Here is a 25,408-nt window from a genome sequence, read left to right on the forward strand (position 1 = left end):
ATGGTGGCTGCAATGGAGGCAGTCCCTTTCGCGCAGTTTCACCTGCGTCCTCTTCAATGGGACATCCTACGCAAATGGGACAGGAAGCCGACGTCCCTCGACAGGACTGTCTCCCTCTCTCAAGCGACCAAAGCTTCCCTCCGGTGGTGGCTTCTTCCCACTTCATTATCGAAGGGGAAATCCTTCCTACCCCCATCCTGGGCGGTGGTCACGACGGACGCGAGTCTGTCAGGGTGGGGAGCGGTTTTTCTCCACCACAGGGCTCAGGGTACGTGGACCCAGCAAGAGTCATCGCTCCAGATCAATGTTCTGGAAATACGGGCAGTGTACCTTGCCCTGAAAGCGTTCCAGCAGTGGCTGGAAGGCAAGCAGATCGGAATTCAGTCGGACAATTCCACAGCGGTGGCATACATCAACCACCAAGGCGGCACACGCAGTCGGCAAGCCTTCCAGGAAGTCCGGAGGATTTTGCTGTGGGTGGAAGCAACGGCCTCCACCATCTCTGCAGTTCACATCCCAGGCGTGGAAAACTGGGAAGCAGATTATCTCAGTCGCCAGGGCATGGACGCAGGGGAATGGTCCCTTCACCCGGACGTGTTTCAGGAGATCTGTTGCCGCTGGGGGGTGCCGGACGTCGACCTCATGGCGTCTCGGCACAACAACAAGGTACCGATGTTCATGGCACGGTCTCAAGATCCCAGAGCTCTGGCGTCAGACGCCTTAGTTCAGGATTGGTCGCAGTTTCAGCTCCCTTATGTGTTTCCTCCGCTGGCACTGTTGCCCAGAGTGTTACGCAAGATCAGGGCCGACTGCCGCCGCGCCATCCTCGTAGCTCCAGACTGGCCGAGGCGGTCGTGGTACCCGGATCTGTGGCATCTCACGGTCGGCCAACCGTGGGCACTACCAGACCGACCAGACTTGCTATCCCAAGGGCCGTTTTTCCATCTGAATTCTGCGTCCCTCAACCTGACTGTGTGGCCATTGAGTCCTGGATCCTAGCGTCTTCAGGGTTATCTCAAGACGTCATTGCCACTATGAGACAGGCTAGGAAACCAACGTCCGCCAAGATCTACCACAGGACGTGGAAAATTTTCCTGTCGTGGTGCTCTGCTCAGGGTTTTTCTCCCTGGCCTTTTGCCTTGCCCACTTTTCTGTCCTTCCTTCAATCTGGACTGGGAAAGGGTTTGTCGCTCGGCTCCCTTAAGGGACAAGTCTCAGCGCTCTCTGTGTTTTTCCAGAAGCGCCTTGCCAGGCTTCCACAGGTACGCACGTTCCTGCAGGGGGTTGGTCACATCGTTCCTCATTACAAGCGGCCTTTAGAACCCTGGGATCTGAACAGGGTGCTAACGGCTCTTCAGAAACCACCTTTCGAGCCAATGAGAGAGATTTCTCTTTCACGCCTCTTTCTGGCCAGCGTAAAGGGTCACAGGCTTCCAAATCAACCCTGGCTCGGTGGATCAAGGAACCAATTCTCGAAGCTTACCGTTCTGCTGGGCTTCCGGTTCCCTCAGGGCTGAAGGCCCATTCTACCAGAGCCGTGGGTGCGTCCTGGGGTTTGAGGCACCAGGCTACGGCTCAGCAGGTGTGTCAGGCGGCTACCTGGTCGAGCCTGCACACTTTCACGAAACACTATCAGGTGCATACCTATGCTTCGGCGGATGCCAGCCTAGGTAGACGAGTCCTTCAGGCGGCGGTTGCCCACCTGTAGGAAGGGGCCGTTTTACGGCTCTATTACGAGGTATTATTTTACCCACCCAGGGACTGCTTTTGGACGTCCCAATGGTCTGGGTCTCCCAATGGAGCGACAAAGAAGAAGGGAATTTTGTTTACTTACCGTAAATTCCTTTTCTTCTAGCTCCAATTGGGAGACCCAGCACCCGCCCCTGTTTTTTTGTGTACACATGTTGTTCATGTTGAATGGTTTCAGTTCTCCGATATTCCTTCGGATTGAATTTACTTAAAACCAGTTTATAATTTTTTCCTCCTTCTTGCTTTTGCACCAAAACTGAGGAGCCCGTGGGAGCACGGGGAGTGTATAGGCAGAAGGGGAGGGGATTTACACTTTTAGTGTAATACTTTGTGCGGCCTCCGGAGGCATAGCCTATACACCCAATGGTCTGGGTCTCCCAATTGGAGCTAGAAGAAAAGGAATTTACGGTAAGTAAACAAAATTCCCTTCTTTGTTACTTACCGTAAATTCTTTTTCTTATAGTTCCGTAATGGGAGACCCAGCACCCTCCCTGTTGCCTGTTGGCAATTTCTTGTTCCGCGTGTTAACACCGGCTGTTGTCGTGGACAGAGTTTCTGGTTGTTCCGGCTATTGCTCTGTCCTACTTGAGGGTGGCTATTCTCCTTCAGCTTTTGCACTAAACTGGCTGGGTCTGCTCACCAGGGAGTGTATAAGCTCAGAGGGAGGAGCTAAACTTTTAAGTGTAGTACTTTGTGTGTCCTCCAGAGGTAGAAGCTAAACACCCATGGTCTGGGTCTCCCAATACGGAACTATAAGAAAAAGAATTTACGGTAAGTAAACAAAATTCTCTTTTTGTCACCAGGTTTTTGGCACCTAATCTGAGAGCAGCATAATGTAGGGACAGAGATCCTGATTCCATCGATGTCACTTACTGAGCTGTTTTATATAGTTTTGATGAAATCACTGTTTAATCAGCAGTAGATTATCATTACAGGACTACTTGGAGCGCTGCAGGTAGTCCACCATACTCATGAGATCTGTATCACTGCTAGATCTGCATTGATTTTATCAAAATGACAGCAAACCGCTCAGTATGTGACACATTGCTGGAATCAGGGTTTTTTTCTCTACATTATGCTGCTTTCAGATGGGGGAGCAAAAACCTGGTGACAGATTCCTTTTAATTATATTACCCACACAACGCATTTTTACCTGTGGGGCACATGGTTAGGTTACTTTTGTGGTTAGGCTGTAATTAGTCGTGGGGCAGAAACATGAGTAAGGTAAAGACTGAAGAGAACAATGGCGGCCTATAGACAATGAGCGATCGAGTATACATCACTCAGTGCAGATTATTTGCTTTGGCCTGTCTCTGTAAAGTCCGCTGATTGGTAAACGTTAACTGATCGGCGGTCGTATCAGGCTGCCAGTGTATATGGACCCTTGTACGTCTCCTGTTTTGTGTCCACTTAGTTTTCTTTGTCGCTCCATTGGGAGACCCAGACAATTGGGTGTATAGCTTCTGCCTCCGGAGGCCACACAAAGTATTACACTTTAAAAAGTGTAACCCCTCCCCTCTGCTATACACCCTCCCGTGCATCACGGGCCCATCAGTTTTTATGCTTTGTGTTGAAGGAGGCACACATGCACGCAAGCTCCACAAGTTAGTCGGCAGCAGCTGCTGACTATATCGGATGGAAGAAAAGAGGGCCCATTACAGGGCTCCCGGCATGCTCCCTTCTCACCCCACTCTGAGTCGGCGGTGCTGTTAAGGTTGAGGTACCCATTGCGGGTACACAGGCAGGAGCCACATGCCGTTTTCCTTCCCCATCCCTTACAGGGCTCTGGGTGAAGTGGGATCCTAAACGGTCTCCAGGCACTGGGACCGCGCTCCCTCCGCAGCCCCTGGGGGAATCTGCTGGACAGGAGCCCGGGTATCGTCAGGGACATGGCCCTGCTACTCTGAGGTACTCTGTGTCCCCTTGGGGACGGCGCATAGAGCGCCTGTTTCATACACGCTGCAGCAGCTGCTGGGTGTGTTGGTGCGCCGGGACTACCGCGCTGGCCGCGCTTGTTTGCCGGCCGCGCTTATAACTCGAGTCCCCGGCTTTTGCGGCCTAGTGCCGCATATTCCCGCCCCCGGGCCTGCCAGTCAGGAGTAAGGGCGGGACGCTGCACGGAACGTCAGCGCTGAGGGCAGGAGCATACTTTGTATCCTCCTCCCCCCTCACTGTGCACAGTGGGGCACCAGATTCCCGCACTTTTTAGTGCACGCCCACGGCTCCCTCTTCCTCACAGAACGCTAGCAGCCATTACTAGCAGCACGGCTGACGCTGGGGATCTTCAGAGACGAGCTCCAACAGCGCTGGGAGCCCAGGCAGGGAATCTGGTGGTCACACAAACGCTGAGGGCGGTCGGTAAGCAGCACCTGTTACTAGGTGCTTGCTCCCCTGGGTGCAGAAGTGTATATTTATATCCATACTGTGTATACATTTACTCTGTACGGCCGCACTGTTGCCTTGGCTATATACCCTCTCTGATTGCTCTAAAAGGAGACAACAGCATGTCGTCCGAAAAAAGCAAGGGTGCCAGGGCACAGGTTTACTTTGCAACCTGTACCTCATGTGCGGCTATGCTACCTGCAGGTTCCTTCTATCCTCATTGTGCGCAATGCTCGGCCCCTGTGACACTCACTCAGCCGGAGCCTTTGCCACTAGTGGGACCCTCGGCCCAGGTGGAACAATCGGCTGCCACCGTCCAGGTGACAGGGACAGAGTTTGCAGTATTTGCTGACAAACTTTCTGAGTCTATGGATAGATGGTCTGCTAAGATTCTAGAGGCTTTGCAGTCCAGACTAGTAACACAGATCCCGGGCACTGTTGAATCATTGTCCCCAGGCCCCCCTAGGTTGGAGCAGCAAAGTGCTCCTGGGGCGACTCATAGCTCCCACGGTGAGGACTATGACACGGACCGCAGTCCCAGGCCAGCTAAGCGGGCTCGCCGGGAGCTTCCCTCGACTTCATCACAGTGTTCAGGGTCTCAGCATGAGGAATCTCTGGAAGATGAAGCGGAGGTGGCAGATCAGGGCTCTGATTCTGACGCCGCTCTCAACCTTGATACACCTGAAGGGGACGCCATAGTAAATGACCTTATAGCGTCCATCAATCAGGTGTTAGATCTTTCTCCTCCAACTCCTCAGATTGAGGAGTCAGCTTCTCAGCAGGAGAAATTCCATTTTAGGTTTCCTAAACGAGCACGGAGTGCATTTCTTGATCACTTCGACTTCAGAGATACAGTCCAGAAACACCGAGCTTTTCCAGATAAGCGCTTTACTAAGCGCCTTAATGACACACGTTATCCCTTTCCCCCTGACGTAGTCAAGGGTTGGGCTCAGTGTCCCAAGGTGGTCTCCAGACTGGCGGCTAGATCCATAGTTCCAGTGGCAGATGGTGCATCACTCAAGGATGCCACTGACAGCAGATAGAGCTCCTGATGAAATCCATCTATGAGGCTATAGGCGCGTCTTTTGCTCCGGCATTTGCAGCCGTATGGGCACTCCAAGCTATCTCAGCTTGTCAGTCTGAGATTAATGCAGTTACACGTGCCTCTACTCCACAGGTTGTGTCCTTAACCTCTCAGGCGTCGGCGTTTGCGTCCTACGCCATGAATGCTGTCCTGGACTCTGCGAGCCGTACGGCGGTAGCATCCGCCAATTCGGTGGCAGTCCGCAGGGCTATGTGGCTAAAAGCGGCCTCCTCATGACTTTCGGCCTCCCCAAACCGCATCCTCGGTCGGTGGCAGGCTCTCCCGCTTTTGCGACGCCTGGTTGCCACATGTCCAAGACCGATGGGTGAGAGGCATTCTGTCTCACGGTTACAAGATAGAATTCCGCTCTCGTCCTCCGTCTCGTTTCTTCAGAACATCTCCGCCCCCCGAGCGAGCCGATGCTCTTCTTCAGGCGTGAGCACTCTGAAAACAGAAGGAGTGGTGATCCCGGTTCCCCTTCAGCAATGGGGTCAAGGTTTCTACTCCAACTTGTTTGTAGTGCCAAAAAAGGACGGATCTTTCCGTCCCGTCCTGGACCTCAAGCTGCTCAACAAACATGTGAACGCCAGGCGGTTCCGGATGGAATCCCTCCGCTCCGTCATCGCCTCGATGTCCCAAGGAGACTTCCTAGCATCAATCAACATCAGAGATGCTTATCTCCACGTGCCGATTGCACCAGAGCATCAGCGCTTCCTGCGTTTCGCCATCGGGGACGAACAATTTCAGTTCGTGGCGCTGCCCTTTGGCCTGGCGACAGCCCCTCGGGTCTTCACCAAGGTCATGGCAACAGTGGTAGCGGTCCTGCACTCGCAGGGACACTCGGTGATCCCTTACTTAGACGATCTCCTGGTCAAGGCCCCCTCTCAGGTGGCATGCCAACACAGCCTGAACATTGCTCTGGAGACTCTCCAGAGATTCGGGTGGATCATCAATTTCCCAAAGTCAAAATTGACTCCGACCCAATCGCTGACATATCTCGGGATGGAGTTTCACACTCTCTCAGCGATAGTGAAACTTCCGCTGGACAAACAACGTTCACTACGGACAGGGGTGCAATCTCTCCTTCAAGCCCAGTCGCACCCCTTGAGACGCCTCATGCACTTCCTAGGGAAGATGGTGGCGGCAATGGAGGCAGTTCCATTTGCGCAGTTTCATCTGCGTCCACTTCAAAGGGACATTCTCCGAAAATGGGACAGGAAGTCGACGTCTCTCGACAGGAACATCTCCCTGTCTCGGACAGCCAAGGCCTCTCTTCAGTGGTGGCTTCTTCCCACGTCTTTGTCGAAGGGGAAATCATTTCTGCTCCCATCCTGGGCGGTGGTCACGACGGATGCGAGTCTGTCAGGGTGGGGAGCGGTCTTCCTCCACCACAGGGCTCAGGGTACCTGGACTCAGCCAGAGTCCTCCCTGCAGATCAATGTTCTGGAGATAAGGGCAGTGTATCTAGCCCTAAAGGCGTTCCAGCCGTGGCTGGAGGGCAGGCAGATCCGAATTCAGTCGGACAACGCCACGGCAGTGGCATACATCAACCACCAAGGCGGAACACGCAGTCGACAAGCCTTCCAGGAAGTTCGGCGGATTCTGCTGTGGGTGGAAGCCACAGCCTCCACCATCTCCGCAGTTCACATCCTGGGCGTAGAAAACTGGGAAGCAGACTTTCTCAGTCGCCAGGGCATGGATGCAGGGGAATGGTCTCTTCACCCAGAAGTGTTTCAAGAGATCTGTTGCCGCTGGGGGAAGCCGGACGTCGACCTAATGGCGTCCCGGCACAACAACAAGGTCCCGGCATTCATGGCACGGTCTCAAGATCACAAAGCTCTGGCAGCAGACGCCTTAGTTCAGGATTGGTCGCAGTTTCGACTGCCTTATGTATTTCCTCCTCTGGGCCTACTGCCCAGAGTATTACGCAAGATCAGGTCCGACTGCAGCCGCGCCATCCTCATCGCCCCAGACTGGCCGAGGAGGTCGTGGTACCCAGATCTGTGGCATCTCACGGTGGGTCAACCGTGGGCACTGCCAGACCGTCCAGACTTACTGTCTCAAGGGCCATTTTTCCATCTGAATTCTGCGGCCCTCAACCTGACTGTGTGGCCATTGAGTCCTGGATCCTAGCGTCTTCAGGGTTATCTCTGTTGAGGATAAAGAATTGAGTATCCAAAAATACTTAATTCAGCCATTTCATAGACTCAGTTATATAGTTCAGTAGATGTGAACTAACTCACATATTTGTGAATGCTTTTGTTTCTTACATGTATATATGTATATTGCATATTCAGTGTATTTTCCTTAACCTCAGTATATACTAGGATATATATATATATGTATAGCAAGATGGCCACCATTTCCTGGTTTACACCCAAGACAGATGGACAATGAAATTCCTGAAGCCTTGGATTGACCAATCCAAGGGGCATATGCAGATCTCTCTACGTCATGAAGCCCTGATCTATGATACTTGATTGGACTAAAACTTTTGTTTACACCCCCTTACTGCTCGGTCTAGAGTCTCTTTCAAACAATAAAGAACACACTTGGTTAAGAGCCGGTCATGGAGATAGATGTAACTGACTTGCTGTGCAGTTATTTTTCATTCTCGTGTGCACCCATGACATTTTAATTAGAAGCAGCAGCCGGATATCAAGAGATCCTTTGAGTCTCATCATCATCGTCATTCTGACCTTGACAACTGGCGACCCAGATGGGACTACCGTAAAGGGTGAGTCAGAGCTTCCATTTTCCGGACGTCTGGGGGCTACTCCACAAGTATCCAGGTGTCGCTTGATAGGATTGATCACCCTTCATTTCGCAGGTAACCATCATATACATTGTGTGTGCTGTTTTACCTGTGGATCGAGAGACACCTGGCGAAAGTGGGTGGTCACTAGTCCGGAGAATGGTAGTGCACCGGAGACCTAACGGTGTGACTGTCACCCGCCGGTGGGCTAGAAGGACCCAGCTCCCATAGGGGCTAGGGGTAGGTTGTAAAGTATCCGGCTGTCTGTAATTAGAAATGGGGTGTTTTCTTGAGTAGCTGTTTATTTGTATATAAGTGTATGGTTAATCAAGCTTGTGATTTCTCTGTTTGGTTCTCGGAGAGTTAATTGCCTGTAGTTTTTTTTTTTCTTCTTCGCTGTGAACAAAGGGAGAAGGGGGGTCTGGTTAAGCCCAGGGATATCCCTGACAGTCTTTCTATTGAGAACAAGGAATGCGAGAGGGGGGAGCACATCCTTACATTCTTACACTCAGAGGAAGCAAAAAGGTGGGGGCTATATGTCCACCAGCTGCTTGAGGCAGAGCGGAGATCAAGTTACACAGCTCCGCAGTCTTTGTATAGTACATTAAGTTGTAATGATTTGAAAGAAAAACAAGTGTTATTTTAGTTTGGATTTGAGAGAAATTAACGGGTTCATGCATTTTTCAGTTTTTTTAACTTGTTTGTTTTTGAACAGAAGTATGAGAACTAGCGATTCCCCTGTGTTGCGGACACAGCCACTGTTTGTTAGATATTAAACATCAGATATTAAATATTAAATATTGAATATTAAATATTAAATGTTGAATATTGAATATTGAGTGTTGGATAGATAATAAACGAGGCGGGAAGGGTTCTGTTAACTTAAAGTGGATTTAGCGTATTCCTCTGCGTATTAAACGCGAGCCACTGTTATGAGCAGGTAGGTCTTCATAACGAGGCAGGAAAGGAACTCACTTTAGTTGAGGTAAGGGTGCTGGAGTTAGCGGATTCTCATGCGTATTAGACGCGAGTCACTGTCAGTGTGTTACAAACGCGGACGAGACGAGAAAGGACTCCATTGGAACGGCCGATCCAATTAAGCACTGTATACTCTGTTCAAAAGATAAATATGTTGTTTTTAGTAGGAGCTGAGAACGCTGTCGCCCTAGTTACAAAAAACGGAAAAAATATAAAAGATTGCAAAAAAGTTGTGTAATATCGTTGGACTACCACTAGATGGCAGGCTGCAACCCATGTATTGAAGTTCAGATTAATCTGTAGTGAGTTTATAATGAAGAACAAAGACCTCATTCACTGTCTGTTGCTGTTTGTAGAATCACTAAATGTTTTTCTCTAGCGGTGCCTTATTGTTCTTCCCTAGAAGTCATTATATCTGGTGCTAATCATATCTCTCCTTTGTATGCTGGAATGCAAATTTACAGGCACTAAAGTATCCCTGGTTTACTACGTAGTTCCAGCCACTCCCAGTACACCCAGGGAGTCACAACATGGATGCTGCACCCGGAAGTCAGGTGCCTGGAACTTCCTGTGGCAGCCGTCTTGCTACACCCACTGATGGCAGTACACCTCATAAGCCACACCCCTCGCAATGGCTCTTTGTTCAAAGCTCTCCACCCATCCCCGGTGGGAGGTGTTCTCTGGTATATATGACTAACACATTTGAATAAGCATAAATAGTATATTTGTTTACTCAGTTATCCCATAAGTGCAAGTCAAAGATAAGTAAGTGAAATTTTTACAGAAATGATGTGGAAATAGATCTGTTCACATAAAATTAATTGGTATTTTAAAAGTCCTGCAGCATTATATCATAAAATAAAATAGAGGAAGGTAAATATATATATCTTTGTATTATGTTAGTTAATTTAAAACAAAAATTGTAAACGACTTACCCCTACTGATGTCAAAATGTATCAAATCCATTTGTAAAAAGGAATTAGGAAAAATGTATAATGCATTCAATGTACATGGGTAATGGATGTGTTCCCTGCTATGTCTTTGTTATAACAAAGGATGAGTTTTTTTTCCCTCTTCCTCTCTCACTTTAAGAAGTAAGAATGGAATGTGTCTCTCTCCAATAGTGACGTAAGTTTGGTTTAACCCTTAGAGTTCAGGGTTTCACATTTTTAGTTTGCTGTTTATACCTGAATAGGGAATATTAAATTTTATGGGATGCGCGATATAATTTGTGTTGTTTTGTTTTTAATGGCGATTTATTTGAACAATATATTTTTATTTTGTGACTCTATCACCTTTTCTGTTTTTACGATTATTTCTAAACCATTCATATATTTTTTTGCCAGTTAGTCGCCTAGTCACAGCTGTCATTTAATCATGTCTCAGTCGTTTCTACTATGAAAGGCTTTTCTTTTCTTTATGGATACAGTGTTGTTTATTGTAAAGTTTTGAAATTTCCCAGTATTGTATATTGTTGTGAGATGTACGTTATTTTCAGTGTTTGTTCATTTTAGTATGTGGCTAATTTATTACCTGCTGTTTTATCTTTTCTTTTAGGGAATACCAGTATAAAAATGCTGAATTTTGCCATATTGGTAAATAAACAATTAAACAAGGGGGGAATAAGGTATTAATTATATTCTCCAGTTTCTTGGAGGGTGCAGTAGGCATATTAGATAGGTTTTGAAGTTGACCTTGGTTTTGAAGCTGACCTTTTTCCCATAGGTTATGTTTATTAGATTACTATGAGGTATATCTGTTAACTGAAATAGGAAAGTCTTGTCTTATATGTTTATTTGTTTATTTATTTGTTTGTTTATTTATTTAGTATTCTCAGTCATGTGAAGTATAGATGACCACTAACTGTATTATGATCAGAGATGAAGTTATAAGAATGATCTAATGTATATTTTTTAGTTTTTGTTTTTATAGATGAAACCAGATGGTGGTCGATTCTGCACTGGATATGCTGCTGTTTACACCACATGAGGTAGTCTAAATTCGACCACTCCCTCCAATCCTATTGATACAGGAGACAGTGATGCATTAAATGCCCTCTCTAGATGGGTAGAACAGGAGTGGGTAAGAGTCTTTAGAGGTGTATGTAGGTTGTAGATTTTTTCCTGTTGTCAAATGAATTAGGTATGCCGAAAAGAAAGTCTAGATCTGAGCTGATGGATTCGGATGGAGATCCTCGCACAGGTGCAGCTGACCAAGAAGCAGTGAACGGGCCTAGAGTTGAGAGTCTTTCACCAATACCGACCATGCCTTGGTGATATTGGTCACGTCAGTGACTTCTGTTACTCCTTGTGTTCTTAAATCCCTACAGGAACAAGCGATACAACAAGGAATGGAGTGTGACATGCAGGGAGCTAGCTGACTGAGGAAGGTCTGTGGATAAAGGGTGGTAAGCTTTCTCTGCCATGAGAGCTCTTCTTAATGATGGCCCAGGTAACATCTGTGAAAGACAATTGTCAGTGTGTGCTTTGGTGACACCGGGTTCAGTACCCAGGTGGGCAGACTCACCCAGTCTTGTGAGACAAGTGCCTAGAACGAAGTGAGAAAAAACTGTAAAGAGTCCGTAGAAACACCCTGCACCTGCTCTACCCATTCTTAGAGACTGCAAACTGATTATAGATGTATATCATGAGCACGTTGTATGCAAGTCTGTGCGTGTTGTGTAAATTTCTTTCCAGGTTTGGTCAGAGGTATTCCAGTGCAGAAAACGACATTATTGTTGAGAAGCACATGAAGGTGGTATGTAAAGAAAAATGTGTTTACAAAAAGTGTATATTTTATAGAAAAGTGGAAACTAGTAAATGGTATATAAAATGTATATGTTCTGTTTTCTTTTTGCAATAAGCAGGTCTTTATGTAAGATGTTTTTTGGTTTAGCATAGGCATGTATATTTTTATATAATTGACTGAATAGTGTGCTAAACAGGTGTATTCTCCAATTCCAGATCTTAGATCAGAGCTATTAGCATATGGTCTCCAGTCAGGAGACTGATTGATTCTAAAGGACAAGCGAGAAAGAGCCATGAGTCAACACTAGAGGAGCTGATCCAACCACAGAAACATCTATGGATCCACACCTCGCATTGCAGAAGGGTTAATCAACCAGAGCTGCACTGAGCGTTCTGCTCATACTTATCCTTTCCAGAAAACCCTGTACAGTTTTAGACCAGTATTGCCAGAACAGTTAGAAGAGAGGACTTAGAGAACCTTGAGACATGGGAAAGTCCAACTACAAAGGGTGAGGACTCGCCTAGGAGTCCTTGGTCTCAAACTGGTGAAGAAAACCCCTTTCCCCTTTCCGCCCATGTTTCAACGTTCAGTTAGGCAGGTTTTTCAACAGATCTTTCTACCTCTCTTCCTAAGGGAACACAGTACCCTTAGAATTCAGAAATGGCAGAAGTAAGTCTTTAGGGGGGACTGTTGAGGATAAAGAATTGAGTATCCAAAAATACTTAATTCAGCCATTTCATAGACTCAGTTATATAGTTCAGTAGATGTGAACTAACTCACATATTTGTGAATGCTTTTGTTTCTTACATGTATATATGTATATTGCATATTCAGTGTATTTTCCTTAACCTCAGTATATACTAGGATATATATATATATGTATAGCAAGATGGCCACCATTTCCTGGTTTACACCCAAGACAGATGGACAATGAAATTCCTGAAGCCTTGGATTGACCAATCCAAGGGGCATATGCAGATCTCTCTACGTCATGAAGCCCTGATCTATGATACTTGATTGGACTAAAACTTTTGTTTACACCCCCTTACTGCTCGGTCTAGAGTCTCTTTCAAACAATAAAGAACACACTTGGTTAAGAGCCGGTCATGGAGATAGATGTAACTGACTTGCTGTGCAGTTATTTTTCATTCTCGTGTGCACCCATGACATTTTAATTAGAAGCAGCAGCCGGATATCAAGAGATCCTTTGAGTCTCATCATCATCGTCATTCTGACCTTGACATCTCAAGAGGTCATTGCCACTATGAGACAGGCCAGGAAACCAACGTCCGCCAAGATCTACCACAGGACGTGGAGAATCTTCTTATCCTGGTGCTCTGATCAGGGTTTTTCTCCCTGGCCATTTGCCTTGCCCACTTTTCTGTCCTTCCTTCAATCCGGACTGGAAAAGGGTTTGTCTCTCGGCTCCCTTAAGGGACAAGTATCGGCGCTATCTGTGTTTTTTCAAAAGCGTCTAGCCAGGCTTCCGCAGGTCCGCACGTTCCTGCAGGGAGTTTGTCACATAGTCCCTTCTTACAAGCGTCCGCTAGAACCTTGGGATCTGAACAGGGTGCTAACGGCTCTTCAGAAACCACCTTTCGAGCCAATGAGAGAGATTTCTCTTTCACGCCTTTCGCAAAAGGTGGTCTTCCTAGTGGCAGTCACATCACTTCGGAGAGTGTCGGAGCTGGCTGCACTGTCATGCAAAGCCCCCTTCCTGGTGTTCCACCAGGACAAGGTGGTTCTGCGTCCGGTTCCGGAATTTCTCCCTAAGGTGGTATCCCCTTTTCATCTTAATCAGGATATCTCCTTACCTTCTTTTTGCCCTCATCCAGTTCACCAGTGTGAAAAGGATTTGCACTTGTTAGATCTGGTGAGAGCACTCAGACTGTACATTTCTCGTACGGCGTCCTTGCGCCGCTCGGATGCACTCTTTGTCCTTGTCGCTGGCCAGCGTAAGGGGTCGCAGGCTTCCAAGTCAACCTTGGCTAGATGGATCAAGGAACCGATTCTTGAAGCCTACCGTTCCTCTGGGCTTCCGATTCCTTCAGGGCTGAAAGCCCATTCTACCAGAGCAGTCGGTGTCCTGGGCATTGCGGCACCAGGCTACGGCTCAGCAGGTGTGTCAGGCGGCTACCTGGTCGAGTCTGCACACTTTTACAAAACACTATCAGGTGCATGCATATGCTTCGGCAGATGCCGCCCTAGGTAGGCGAGTCCTTCAGGCGGCAGTTGCACACCTGTAAGAAGAGGCCGTTTTTTCGGCTCTTTTTATCGAGGTATTCTTTTACCCACCCAGGGATTGCTTTTGGACGTCCCAATTGTCTGGGTCTCCCAATGGAGCGACAAAGAAGAAGGGAATTTTGTTTACTTACCGTAAATTCCTTTTCTTCTAGCTCCTATTGGGAGACCCAGCACCCGCCCCTGTTCCCTTCGGGCTGTTGTTTTTTTGTGTACACATGTTGTTCATGTTCATTGTTCTTTGGTTCATGGTTTCAGTTCTCCGAACATCCTTCGGATTGAATTTACCTTAGACCAATTTATAAGTTTCCTCCTTCCTGCTTTGGCACCAAAACTGATGGGCCCGTGATGCACGGGAGGGTGTATAGCAGAGGGGAGGGGTTACACTTTTTAAAGTGTAATACTTTGTGTGGCCTCCGGAGGCAGAAGCTATACACCCAATTGTCAATTGTCTGGGTCTCCCAATAGGAGCTAGAAGAAAAGGAATTTACGGTAAGTAAACAAAATTCCCTTCTTTGTGGCAGTTTTGAGCCACACAGTATGTGCGATTCCAGTCTAGTTTGTTTGTGAACCTAATTACTAATATCTGCCCTTCAGTAATTGGTATTCTCATTTTAGAATACACCCATCAATGATGACAGCACCCCGGAGCAGGAAGACCTCATACTGAAGACGTCCACTGGGACAGAAACCAGCGACTCCTCACCACTAGGACGGGCTTCAAGTTTTGGCTCCCCTGAGCTTCCTGCAGCCATCCGAAGTGCATTTGTTTTAGGGGTACGACAAGGCCTATAAAAGATGTGTGTGGCACCCACCAAATAACTCTTCATCTTTGTCAGATGTTATGTGACGTCATGCACTTTTTTTTTTTTGGGTCTCCTTTTTTTTTTTTATATATACTTCCCCTTGGTGATCAGAGGGGTCTGAATGCACTTCACGGAGTGGACTTCCACCAGTTAGAGATTGTGGGGAATCCTTTCAACAGCAGAGCCTTCGCTTGTCCGGGCTCGGTGCAGAGTTTTGCAACTTAACCCCATTCATATTCATGGATTTGGCTGTAGGACCTGTAGTGTTTAGATGGTTACGACAATGTGTAAGGGGAAAAAATCAGAAGAAGCCATGGTACTTCATGCATTCAGTGCGGATGATAGGAGTAATACATTCTATCCATTAGCAAATGGGGTAGTATATTTCAGCAATACAATCCTTTTTTTTTTTTTTTTTCCCGTTCGCAATAGTGAAAATTAAGCTTTACATTGCGCCTGGTAATTGGAATCAATAGCGATCGGTGTAAAGCATGGGCTAGCCGGGTCATGCTCAGGTCTTGGCTATACCTGCTTGAGGTTGGATTAGGGATGAAGGTCTCCCAACTATTCACTCCAAATGCCCTAATCCAGTGCTTCCCCCAACTCCAGTCCTCACGGCCACCAACAGGTCATGTTTTAAGGATTTCTTCATCGTTCCTTATGGGAGACCCAGACCATGGGTGTATAGCTTCTGCCTCCGGAGGACACACAAAGTACTACACTCAAACGTGTAGCTCCTCCCTCCGAGCATATACACCCCCTGGATAACCAAATCTAGCCAGTTCAATGCTTTGTGTTCAGGAGGCACACATCCACACATGCATTCTCATATGATTTTTGATTTTAAAGAGTTGGAAGAAAAGCGGGTCCAAGCTGGACTCCCGGCATGTCCCTTCTCACCCCACTGTGTCGGCGGTGTTGTTAAGGATGATTTCAAGGCTGGAGCCTTTCATGCCGCGCTCCTTCACCATCCCTCGGGCTCTGGCTTGAAGTGGGAGCCAGCACGGTTCTCACTGCTTTGCAGGAGACCGGTCTCCATCCGCAGCCCTTTCAGGACCCTGCCAGACGGAGCACTCATCCCTCAGGGACCTGGCCCTGCGTCTCATAAGCTAAGTATTGAGACGTTATTGAGGGGTCCCTTGTACATTTATTGTGGGGAGAGTGTGTTATTTAACTTTGCTGTGATTTCCGGCCGGTTCTCTGGTTTTCACCTGAGAACCGCGCCGAGGGTGCCTGCTCGTCGGCCGCATTGTAAAATTTAGGCCCCGGCTTCGCCTGCGGCCTACTTTCGTTTTCACTGCCCCTGCATGTCAGTCATGCAGAGGGACAGTGCGGCTCCGCCCACCGGCCGTTCAGCCCAGGGGAGGACACTCCTCTCTGAGGAGATGTTTCCCTCCCCTGGATATCTCCTTGGCCCTCCGGTTCCCGCTCTTGGACTAGGCCCCGCCCCCCCTCCTCCCTCCGGCGCCATTTATCAGCGTTCTCACACTGATCGGCGCTGGCTGCTGCATCTCTGCAACCTGTCTGGGGGTCCGAGCTGTGGAATCCGGAGGGCACACAAAACGGTCTGGTAAGCCACAACCTCTGGTTGTGGACCTTCTTATACACTCTCTGGGGTTTATTCTGAAGGAGTGTGTTCTTTACTGCAGAGCCTCCACCTCAGCAGCATGTCTCACACTAGGAGCAAGGCTGCAAGGCTGTACTCAATATGCACTGCATGTAAGCTCGTACTGCCTGAACCGAGCACATATCCTCATTGTGATGCCTGCTCTAACATGGTGGTGCCTCAGCCTGGAGTCTCCCCAGTGGTCCCTCAGGCTGCTCCGGCCCCGGTGGCTGAACCCCCGGCTTGGGTAGAATCGTTTTCTAAGGCTATCTCCCAGTCCTTTGCCGACTCCATGGGACAGCTGTCCCGGACTCTGCTGAACATGCATCAGCCCCCTTCTCAGGGCGCCTCTGCTGCTTCGGCTCGCTCTGCAGAGCTCACAGAGGATTCTTCATCTGCTCCCAGACCCCGTCCTCCTAAAAGGAAACGCAGGGACCACTCTCCTTCCTCGTCCCGCGGCTCCGATTCACGAGCTGATTCGCAGGACGAGGAGGATGTCTTTACTGGGGGCTCGGACGCTACCTCCATGTGCCCCATTGATCTGACTGAGGGGGATGCAGATGTTAGTGATTTGATTGCGTCCATTAATACTGTACTGGACCTCAATCCGCCAGTATCAGAGGAGCAACCCTCTCTGGCAGAAAAGCACCAGTTTACTTTGCCTAAGAGACCAAGGAGTGTGTTCTTTAACCACTCCAGTTTTCAGACCACTGTGTCCAAGCCCAGAGCCTGTCCTGACAAACGCTTCCCTAAGCGTGGTTCTGATGACCGTTTTCCCTTTCCACCAGAGGTGGTCAAGGAGTGGGCTCTCTCACCAAAAGTAGACCCTCCGGTGTCTAGACTCTCAGCCCGGACAGTTGTATCTGTAGCTGATGGCACCTCCCTTAAGGATCCCACTGACTGCCAGGTTGACCTCCTGGCCAAGTCTTTCTATGAGGCGGCAGGGGCCTCGTTCTCCCCATCCTTTGCAGCAGTGTGGGCTCTCAAAGCCATCTCTGCTTCCCTAGAGGAGATGCATTCCCTCACCAGGGACTCTATGCCTGAATTGGTTGCCCTAACTTCCCAGGCTTCAGCCTTTTCAGCCTACGCTATGTCTGCCATGCTGGAGGCTTCTCACCGCACTGCGGTGGCCTCCGCTAATTCCCTCGCTATCCGCAGGATTTTGTGGCTGCGAGAGTGGAAGGCAGATGCTTCTTCAAAGAAGTACCTTGCTGGGCTCCCATTTGCCGGGTCCAGGCTGTTCGGTGAACAACTGGATGAAATTATTAAGGAGGCTACTGGCGGGAAGAGTACTTCCTTGCCACAGACTAAACCCAGGAAACCTGTCCAGGGCAGGAACCAGTCAAGGTTTCGTTCCTTTCGTTCCTCTAACTGGGCGGCCTCTAAGCCCTCGGCCTCGTCCACTAACTCAGCCAAGGACCAGAAGCCCACCTGGCGCAAGAAGCCGCGTCCACAAAGGTCCGCAGGAGCTGCTGCCACCAAGGCAGCCTCCTCTTAACTATCTGGCCGAGCCAGCAACGTCCTTGGTCGGTGGCAGGCTCTCCCACTTTGGCGACGTGTGGTTTCAACACGTCTCCGATCAGTGGGTGCGGGATATCATCTCCCACGGCTACAGGATAGAGTTCTCTTCCAGCCCGCCAAACAGATTTTTTCTGTCAACTCCCCCCTGCTCCAAGGCCGCCGCCTTCTCTCAGGCCGTGGCATCCTTACAGGCCAACGGAGTAATTGTACCGGTTCCCGCCAGGGAACGGTTCAGAGGTTTTTACTCCAATCTCTTCCTAGTCCCCAAAAAGGATGGTTCCTTCCGGCCCATCCTGGATCTCAAGCTTCTCAACAAGCATGTTCAGGTGCGGCATTTTCGTATGGAGTCTCTGCGATCGGTCATTGCCTCAATGACCCAAGGAGATTTCCTGGCATCCATCGACATCAGAGATGCCTATCTGCATGTGCCAATTGCAGTTTCACACCAGCGTTGGCTACGTTTTGCAATCGGAGAGGAACATTTCCAATTCGTGGCTCTCCCCTTCGGGTTAGCCACGGCCCCTCGAGTATTTACCAAGGTCATGGCAGCAGTGGTTGCTGTTCTGCACCTCCAGGGGTTGGCAGTGATTCCTTACCTGGACGACCTTCTAGTCAAGGCTTCATCCAGTGCAGACTGTCAGCGGAGTGTCTCGCTCACTCTCGCCACTCTTGTTCAATTCGGGTGGCTTGTCAATCTGCCCAAGTCCACTCTGACCCCGACCCAAAAACTTACGTACCTAGGGATGCAATTCGAGACTCTGCCGGCACTTGTGAAGCTGCCCTTAGTCAAACAGCAGTCCCTCCAGCTGGCGGTGCGCTCTCTGTTGAGGCCCCGCCGTCATTCTATCAGGCACCTCATGCAGGTGCTGGGTCAGATGGTGGCGTCAATGGAAGCGGTTCCCTTTGCCCAGTTCCATCTGCGCCCTCTGCAGCTGGACATTCTCCGCTGTTGGGACAAGCGGACTTCTTCCTTGCACAAGTTGGTGGCTCTGTCGCCACAGACCAAGAGCTCTCTTCAGTGGTGGCTTCGGCCCCTCTCTGTCTCAGGGACGCTCCTTCCTGATCCCGTCCTGGGTGATTCTCACCACGGATGCCAGTCTATCCGGCTGGGGAGCAGTATTTCTCCACCACCGAGCACAGGGCACTTGGACTCCGTCCGAATCAGCCCTCTCGATCAATGTGCTGGAGATCAGAGCTGTGCTTCTAGCTCTCGTAGCCTTTCACCACCTGTTGGCGGCCAAGCACATTCGAGTCCAGTCAGACAACGCGACAGCAGTTGCCTACATCAATCACCAGGGCGGGACTCGCAGCCGCCTGGCAATGTTGGAGGTTCAACGCATCCTTCAGTGGACGGAGGACTCCAAGTCCACCATATCCGCAGTCCACATCCCAGGCGTAGAAAACTGGGAGGCAGATTATCTCAGCCGTCAAACAGTGGACAGCGGCGAGTGGGCTCTGCATCCGGCAGTGTTCCAGTCGATCTGCCGCAAGTGGGGCACTCCGGAAGTGGATCTAATGGCATCCCGGCACAACAACAAGGTCCCGGTTTACGTGGCCCGCTCCCACGATCCTCAGGCCTTTGCAGCGGACGCGCTGGTTCAGGATTGGTCCCAGTTCCGTCTGTCTTACGTGTTTCCCCCTCTAGCTCTCTTGCCCAGAGTCCTGCGCAAGATCAGAATGGAAGGCTGTCGGGTCATACTCATTGCTCCAGACTGGCCCAGGCGAGCTTGGTACCCAGACCTGCTCCCTCTGTCCGTAGAGGTGCCGTGGCATCTTCCGGACCGCCCAGACCTTCTCTCACAAGGTCCGTTTTCCCGCCAGAATTCTGCGGCTCTCAGATTGACGGCGTGGCTCTTGAGTCCTGGATCCTGACGGCTTCCGGCATTCCTCCCGAAGTCATCTCCACTATGACTCAGGCTCGGAAGTCTTCCTCGGCCAAGATTTACCACAGGACTTGGAGAATTTTCCTGTCCTGGTGTCGTTCTTCCGGGCATGCCCCTTGGCCTTTTTCCTTACCGACCATCCTGTCCTTTCTACAGTCCGGTCTGCAGCTAGGACTATCCCTCAATTCCCCTAAGGGACAGGTCTCGGCGCTGTCAGTGTTGTTCCAGCGACGTATCGCCCGGCTGGCCCAGGTGCGCACCTTCATGCAGGGCGCATCTCACATCATTCCACCTTACCGGCGGCCTTTGGATCCCTGGGACCTTAATCTGGTCCTCAGGGCCTTACAGAAACCCCCCTTTGAGCCTCTTAGGGAGGTCTCTTTGTATCGACTTTCACAGAAAGTGGTCTTTCTGGTGGCCATAACTTCTCTCAGGAGAGTCTCTGATTTGGCTGCGCTCTCTTCGGAGTCACCTTTTTTTGGTTTTTCACCAAGACAAGGTGGTTCTCCATCCGACTCCGGACTTTCTCCCTAAGGTGGTGTCTCCTTTCCACCTTAACCAGGACATTTCATTGCCTTCCTTTTGTCCGGCTCCTGTGCATCGCTTTGAGAAAGCGTTGCATACTTTAGATCTGGTGCGGGCGCTCCGGATCTATGTGTCATGCACCGCTGTTCTTAGGCGGTGCACCTCTCTTTTTGTGCTGACCACAGGTCAGCGCAAGGGTCTCTCGGCTTCTAAACTGACCCTGGCTCGTTGGATTAGGTCGGCCATATCCGATGCCTACCAGTGCACTCAGGTGCCTCCCCCGTCGGGGATCAAGGCGCATTCGACCAGAGCTGTCGGTGCCTCTTGGGCTTTCAGGCTCCAGGATACGGCTCAGCAGGTCTGTCAGGCTGCCACTTGGTCTAGTCTGCATACCTTTTCGAAGCACTATCAAGTGCATGCTCATGCTTCGGCAGATGCGAGCTTGGGCAGACGCATCCTTCAGGCGGCTGTCGCCCATTTGTGAAGTTAGGTTTTGCCTACTTCTCAGTTTTCTGTTTATTTCCCACCCATGGACTGCTTTGAGACGTCCCATGGTCTGGGTCTCCCATAAGGAACGATGAAGAAAAAGAGAATTTTGTTTACTTACCGTAAATTCTTTTTCTTATAGTTCCGACATGGGAGACCCAGCACCCTCCCTGTTGCCTGTTGGCAGTTCTTGTTCCGTGTGTTTTCACCGGCTGTTGTTGTAGACAGAGGTTCCGGTTGTTCCGGGTTTTGCTCTGTCTCTACTTGTGGGTGGATGTCCTCCTTCAGCTTTTGCACTAAACTGGCTAGATTTGGTTATCCAGGGGGTGTATATGCTCGGAGGGAGGGGCTACACTTTTTAGTGTAGTACTTTGTGTGTCCTCCGGAGGCAGAAGCTATACACCCATGGTCTGGGGCTCCCATGTCGGAACTATAAGAAAAAGAATTTACGGTAAGTAACAAAATTCTCTTTTTTCTCAGTATTGCACGGGTGATGGAATTATCACCAGGACAATACTAAGGGAATCCTGAAAACATGACCTGTTGGTGGGCCGTGAGGACTGGAGTTGGCGAACTCTGCCCTGATCACTTACTTGAAGACACTTTTTTTCTAAAACGGACAACCTTTTTAAAGTAAATTGTACCATTTTGAGCCTCCAGCTAAACCAGGCATTTTTCATGTCTCAGGAAGCGGCTCCTCTGGACCACCCGTTCAGTGCCGTCAAGCGTCAACAGCAAAAGAGATGGTTGGAAGAACTGAACAAGCAAAGGGAGGAAGCTGCAATGCGCAAAATGGAAGAAAAGCAAAAGCTTCAAGAGGTATGGGACGTGTACACGGATCCAATTGGCAAAATATGATTTGCATATAATACAGCTATGCACTGTTCTCCGCTTGATATAACCTTGCTTTGCATCAATAGAACACACAGTGGTTGTCCAAAACTTTAAAAGTTAAACATAATGGACCTAGGCTGATTGGTGGGGGACTGAGCCCGCGGCCACCCTCCAAAAATGTTTCTTGAGGATGAAAATATCTGTGACGCGGGGCAGCAGCAGGGGAGGTCACGGTGTGGTCCACTGTTTTCAGCTGTCTCGCTCCGTGGTCCGGACTGGAACAGCCACAGGGCCGGATGTGTCCCACAGGCTGCACTTTGCTCTCTCCTGCTGTAGAGAAATCGTGCCCCTTGGTTTATTACATCCTTTACATTTTGCCAGAAGCCGTACAATATGGTCTCTTACAACATGGAAACGATCATATTTTGTCCTTTGATGTTTTTTGTAAACCTGATTGTATTGTGAATGCGGCTTCTTTGTCTTCTGCAGGCCGTTCAGCACGATCTCTGGGCAATGCATTTTGATTCTTTTAAGAAACAAAGTCCTGTTGCGCAGATTACAGAACCATTTCTGCACCTTGAGAATCCGCAACCAACGTCCGATCCGGAGGGAAGCACGGCACCTCCTCCTCCAGCAAATCACCGCCAACCGGAACAGCTAGAAACCATGAAATCAACCGAGGAGAGAGACTTCCAAAGCCAGAAAGCCGGGTATGCCTCTGAAACTGGGGTGATGGGTAGGGATGATTTAAAGCTTATATGGGGGCATTCAACAATAAGTGTGTTATCCGTGGCCACACTCTTGACTGTTTGTTTTTATTGTTCTGTATACAGGTAATTTAAAGAAAATTATGGCAAAACTAAAACAGCCCTAGGGCGCGGGCGCGCACACATACACACACATACACACACATACACACACATACACACACATACACACACATACACACACATACACACACATACACACACATACACACACATACACACACACATACACACACACACACACACACACACACACACATCCATCCATCTCTGGCAAAATGCTCAGTTTTTCTGATTTTTCTCTTTGTGTTTGAGTAACATGTAAATTGTTCTTTTATTCTATAATCTACTGACAGCGTCTCCAATTTTCCAAGCAATACGTTTTGTATTAATTTTCTGAAAATGAGAAATGATCAAAAAAACAGAACAATGCATTGCTTTTACACCTCAAATAATGCAAAGAAAACAAGTTCAGAATCATTTCGAAACAGCAATACTAATATTTTAACTCAGGAAGATTCAGAGATCAGTATTTTGTGGAATATCCATGATTTTTAATCCCAGCTTTCATGCGTCTTGGCTGCTTACCACCAGTCCGTCACACTGATTTTGGGTGACCTTATGCCACTCCTGGTGCAAAGTGTAAGCAGTTCTTCTTCTTTGATGGCTTGTGACTATCAATCTTCCTCTTGATTACATTTGAGAGGTTTTCAATGGGGTTCAGGTCTGGAGATTCCAATAGTTATGTTTGCTAGTAAAAGTCCAATATGTTTGGGCTCCTGCTGGCGATTGGTACATTTTAATCTACATGTTCATTAAAAACAGTATAGTTCATTCGATGACCTTTTGCCTCTTGTCAGATGTTTGTGTTTTTCTTTTTCGCTCCTAATTGGGAGACCCAGACAATTGGGTGTATAGCTATTGCCTCCGGAGGCCACACAAAGTATTACACTTAAAAGTGTAAGGCCCCTCCCCTTCTGGCTATACACCCCCAGTGGGATCACTGGCTCACCAGTTTTGTGCTTTGTGCGAAGGAGGCAACACATCCACGCATAGCTCCACTGTTTAGTCAGCAGCAGCTGCTGACTATGTCGGATGGAAGAAAAGTGGGCCCATACAGGGCTCCCAGCATGCTCCCTTCTCACCCCACTTCATGTCGGAGGTGTTTGTTAAGGTTGAGGTACCCATTGCGGGTACGGAGGCTGGAGCCCACATGCTGATTCCTTCCCCATCCCTTTTTACAGGGCTCTGGGTGAAGTGGGATTCTATCGGTCTCCAGGCACTGAGACCGTGCTCCATCCACAGCCCCTGGTATCTGCTGGACATGGAGCGGAGTATCTTCAGGGACATGGCCCTGCTACATGGAGGTACTCTGTGTCCCTGTGGGGACCGCGCAGACACACGGCAGCACTGCTGGGTGTGTTAGTGCGCTAGGGACAGCGGCGCTGTCCGCACTAGTGCCATCGCACACCACAGCGTTGCTGGGTGTGTTAGTGTATTGGGTGACTACTGCGCTAACCGCCGCTGCCACTTTTATTTAAGGCGCCGCTGGGATTTGTGGTGCGCCGGGGACTTCCGCGCCGGCCAGCACTGATATGCCGGCCGCGCTTATTAACTCGAGTCCCCGGCTTCTGGGCCTAGTCTCCCTTCGTTACCGCCCACAGGCCTGACAGTCAGGGTAGGGGCGTGACGCTGCATAGCACAGCAGCGCTGAGAGCTGGAGTATGTTTTGCATACTCCACCCCTCTCACTGTGTGCACTGTGAAACCGGATTCCCGCACTTTCTCAGGCACGCCCACGGCTTCCTTCTCTACAAGGACGCCGGCAGCCATTAGTGTCAGTTTCTGTACGATACAGAGACAAGTGTGGAAGACCCTGGCATTCTGATAGTCACACAATCGCTGCAACAGGCGTTAAGCAGCACCTGTGGTGCTAACCCCACTAGTGCAGAAGGGCACTTATAGATATGCTTGTACTATATACATTGCACTGTTTGGTCGCACGTTGTATATACCCTCCTGGATTGTGCGGAGGAGTTATCAGCATATTCTCTGTGTAAAACAAGGTGCAGAACCACATGTTTTTCTATGCAGCCGGTACAGCATGTACGGCTATACGGCCGGCAGGTTACATAGACCCCCATTATATCCAACTCAGCCGGAGTCTCTGCTAATGGCCAGAGGATGAGGACGGTGTCTGCAGTATTTACTGACAGATTTTCTGGGACTATGGCTATGATACTAGAAGCCTAGCAGTCCGGACATGTCTCTCACAACATGGGCACTGGTGAATCATTGATCCATGGCCCCCCTCAGTGTGAACAACTAACAGCTCCGGGAATGTCACACGCATCCCAGAGTCACGGCTCTGCACAGACGTCAGTCCCAGACGGCCTAGCGGGCTCACTATGAGCGGCCCTCGGTTTCATCAGGGTCCTAGCAGAAGGACTCTCTGTGTAATGTGGCGGAAGTAGCGGCTCAGGATTCTGTTCCTGAGACCGCTCTCAATCTGGATACACCTAATGGTGACGCCATAGTGAATAATCTTATAGCGTCCATCAATAGAATGTTGGTTATTTCTCACAGCTCCTCCAGTGGAGGAGTCAGCTTCACGTATTTTTCTGGACCACTCTGCCTTCAGTGAGGCAGTCCAGGAACACCACACTTATCCAGATATGCGCTTCTCCAAACGGCTTAGGATACACGTTATCCCTGCCCCCTGACGTGGTCAAGGACTGGACCCAGTGTCCCAAGCGGCATCCTCCAATCTCCAGGCTTGTAGCTAGATCCATAGTTGCAGTGGGAGATGGAGCTGCACTTAGATGCCACTGACAGACAGATGGATCTCTGGTCTAAATCCATCTATGAGACTGTCGGCGCACCGTTGGCTCCAGCATTCTCACCCTTGGGGCTCTCCAAGCTATTTCAGCTTGTCTTACACAGATTGACACGGTTACACGTACATCTGTGCCGCAGGTGGCATCCTTAACCTCTCAAATGTCTGCATTTGTTTCTTACGCGATTCAGGTTGCCCTAGACTCTGC

The 25,408-nt window shown here is 49.4% G+C and overlaps 1 protein-coding gene across 1 annotated transcript in view; it reads left to right on the forward strand.

The window, feature by feature from the left end:
- CCDC66 (coiled-coil domain containing 66) overlaps window positions 1–25,408 on the forward strand; it is a 168,238-nt gene that overhangs the window by 64,055 nt on the left and 78,775 nt on the right. Inside the window, exons 8-10 of the mRNA XM_075321316.1 lie at window positions 14,556–14,714; window positions 21,452–21,583; window positions 22,088–22,308. Of these exons, the coding sequence (XP_075177431.1) occupies window positions 14,556–14,714; window positions 21,452–21,583; window positions 22,088–22,308 (512 nt within the window). The remainder of the gene's footprint in view (window positions 1–14,555; window positions 14,715–21,451; window positions 21,584–22,087; window positions 22,309–25,408) is intronic.

Source organism: Anomaloglossus baeobatrachus, chromosome 8, assembly GCF_048569485.1.
Source record: "Anomaloglossus baeobatrachus isolate aAnoBae1 chromosome 8, aAnoBae1.hap1, whole genome shotgun sequence".
Classification (NCBI taxonomy): Eukaryota; Metazoa; Chordata; class Amphibia; order Anura; family Aromobatidae; genus Anomaloglossus; species Anomaloglossus baeobatrachus.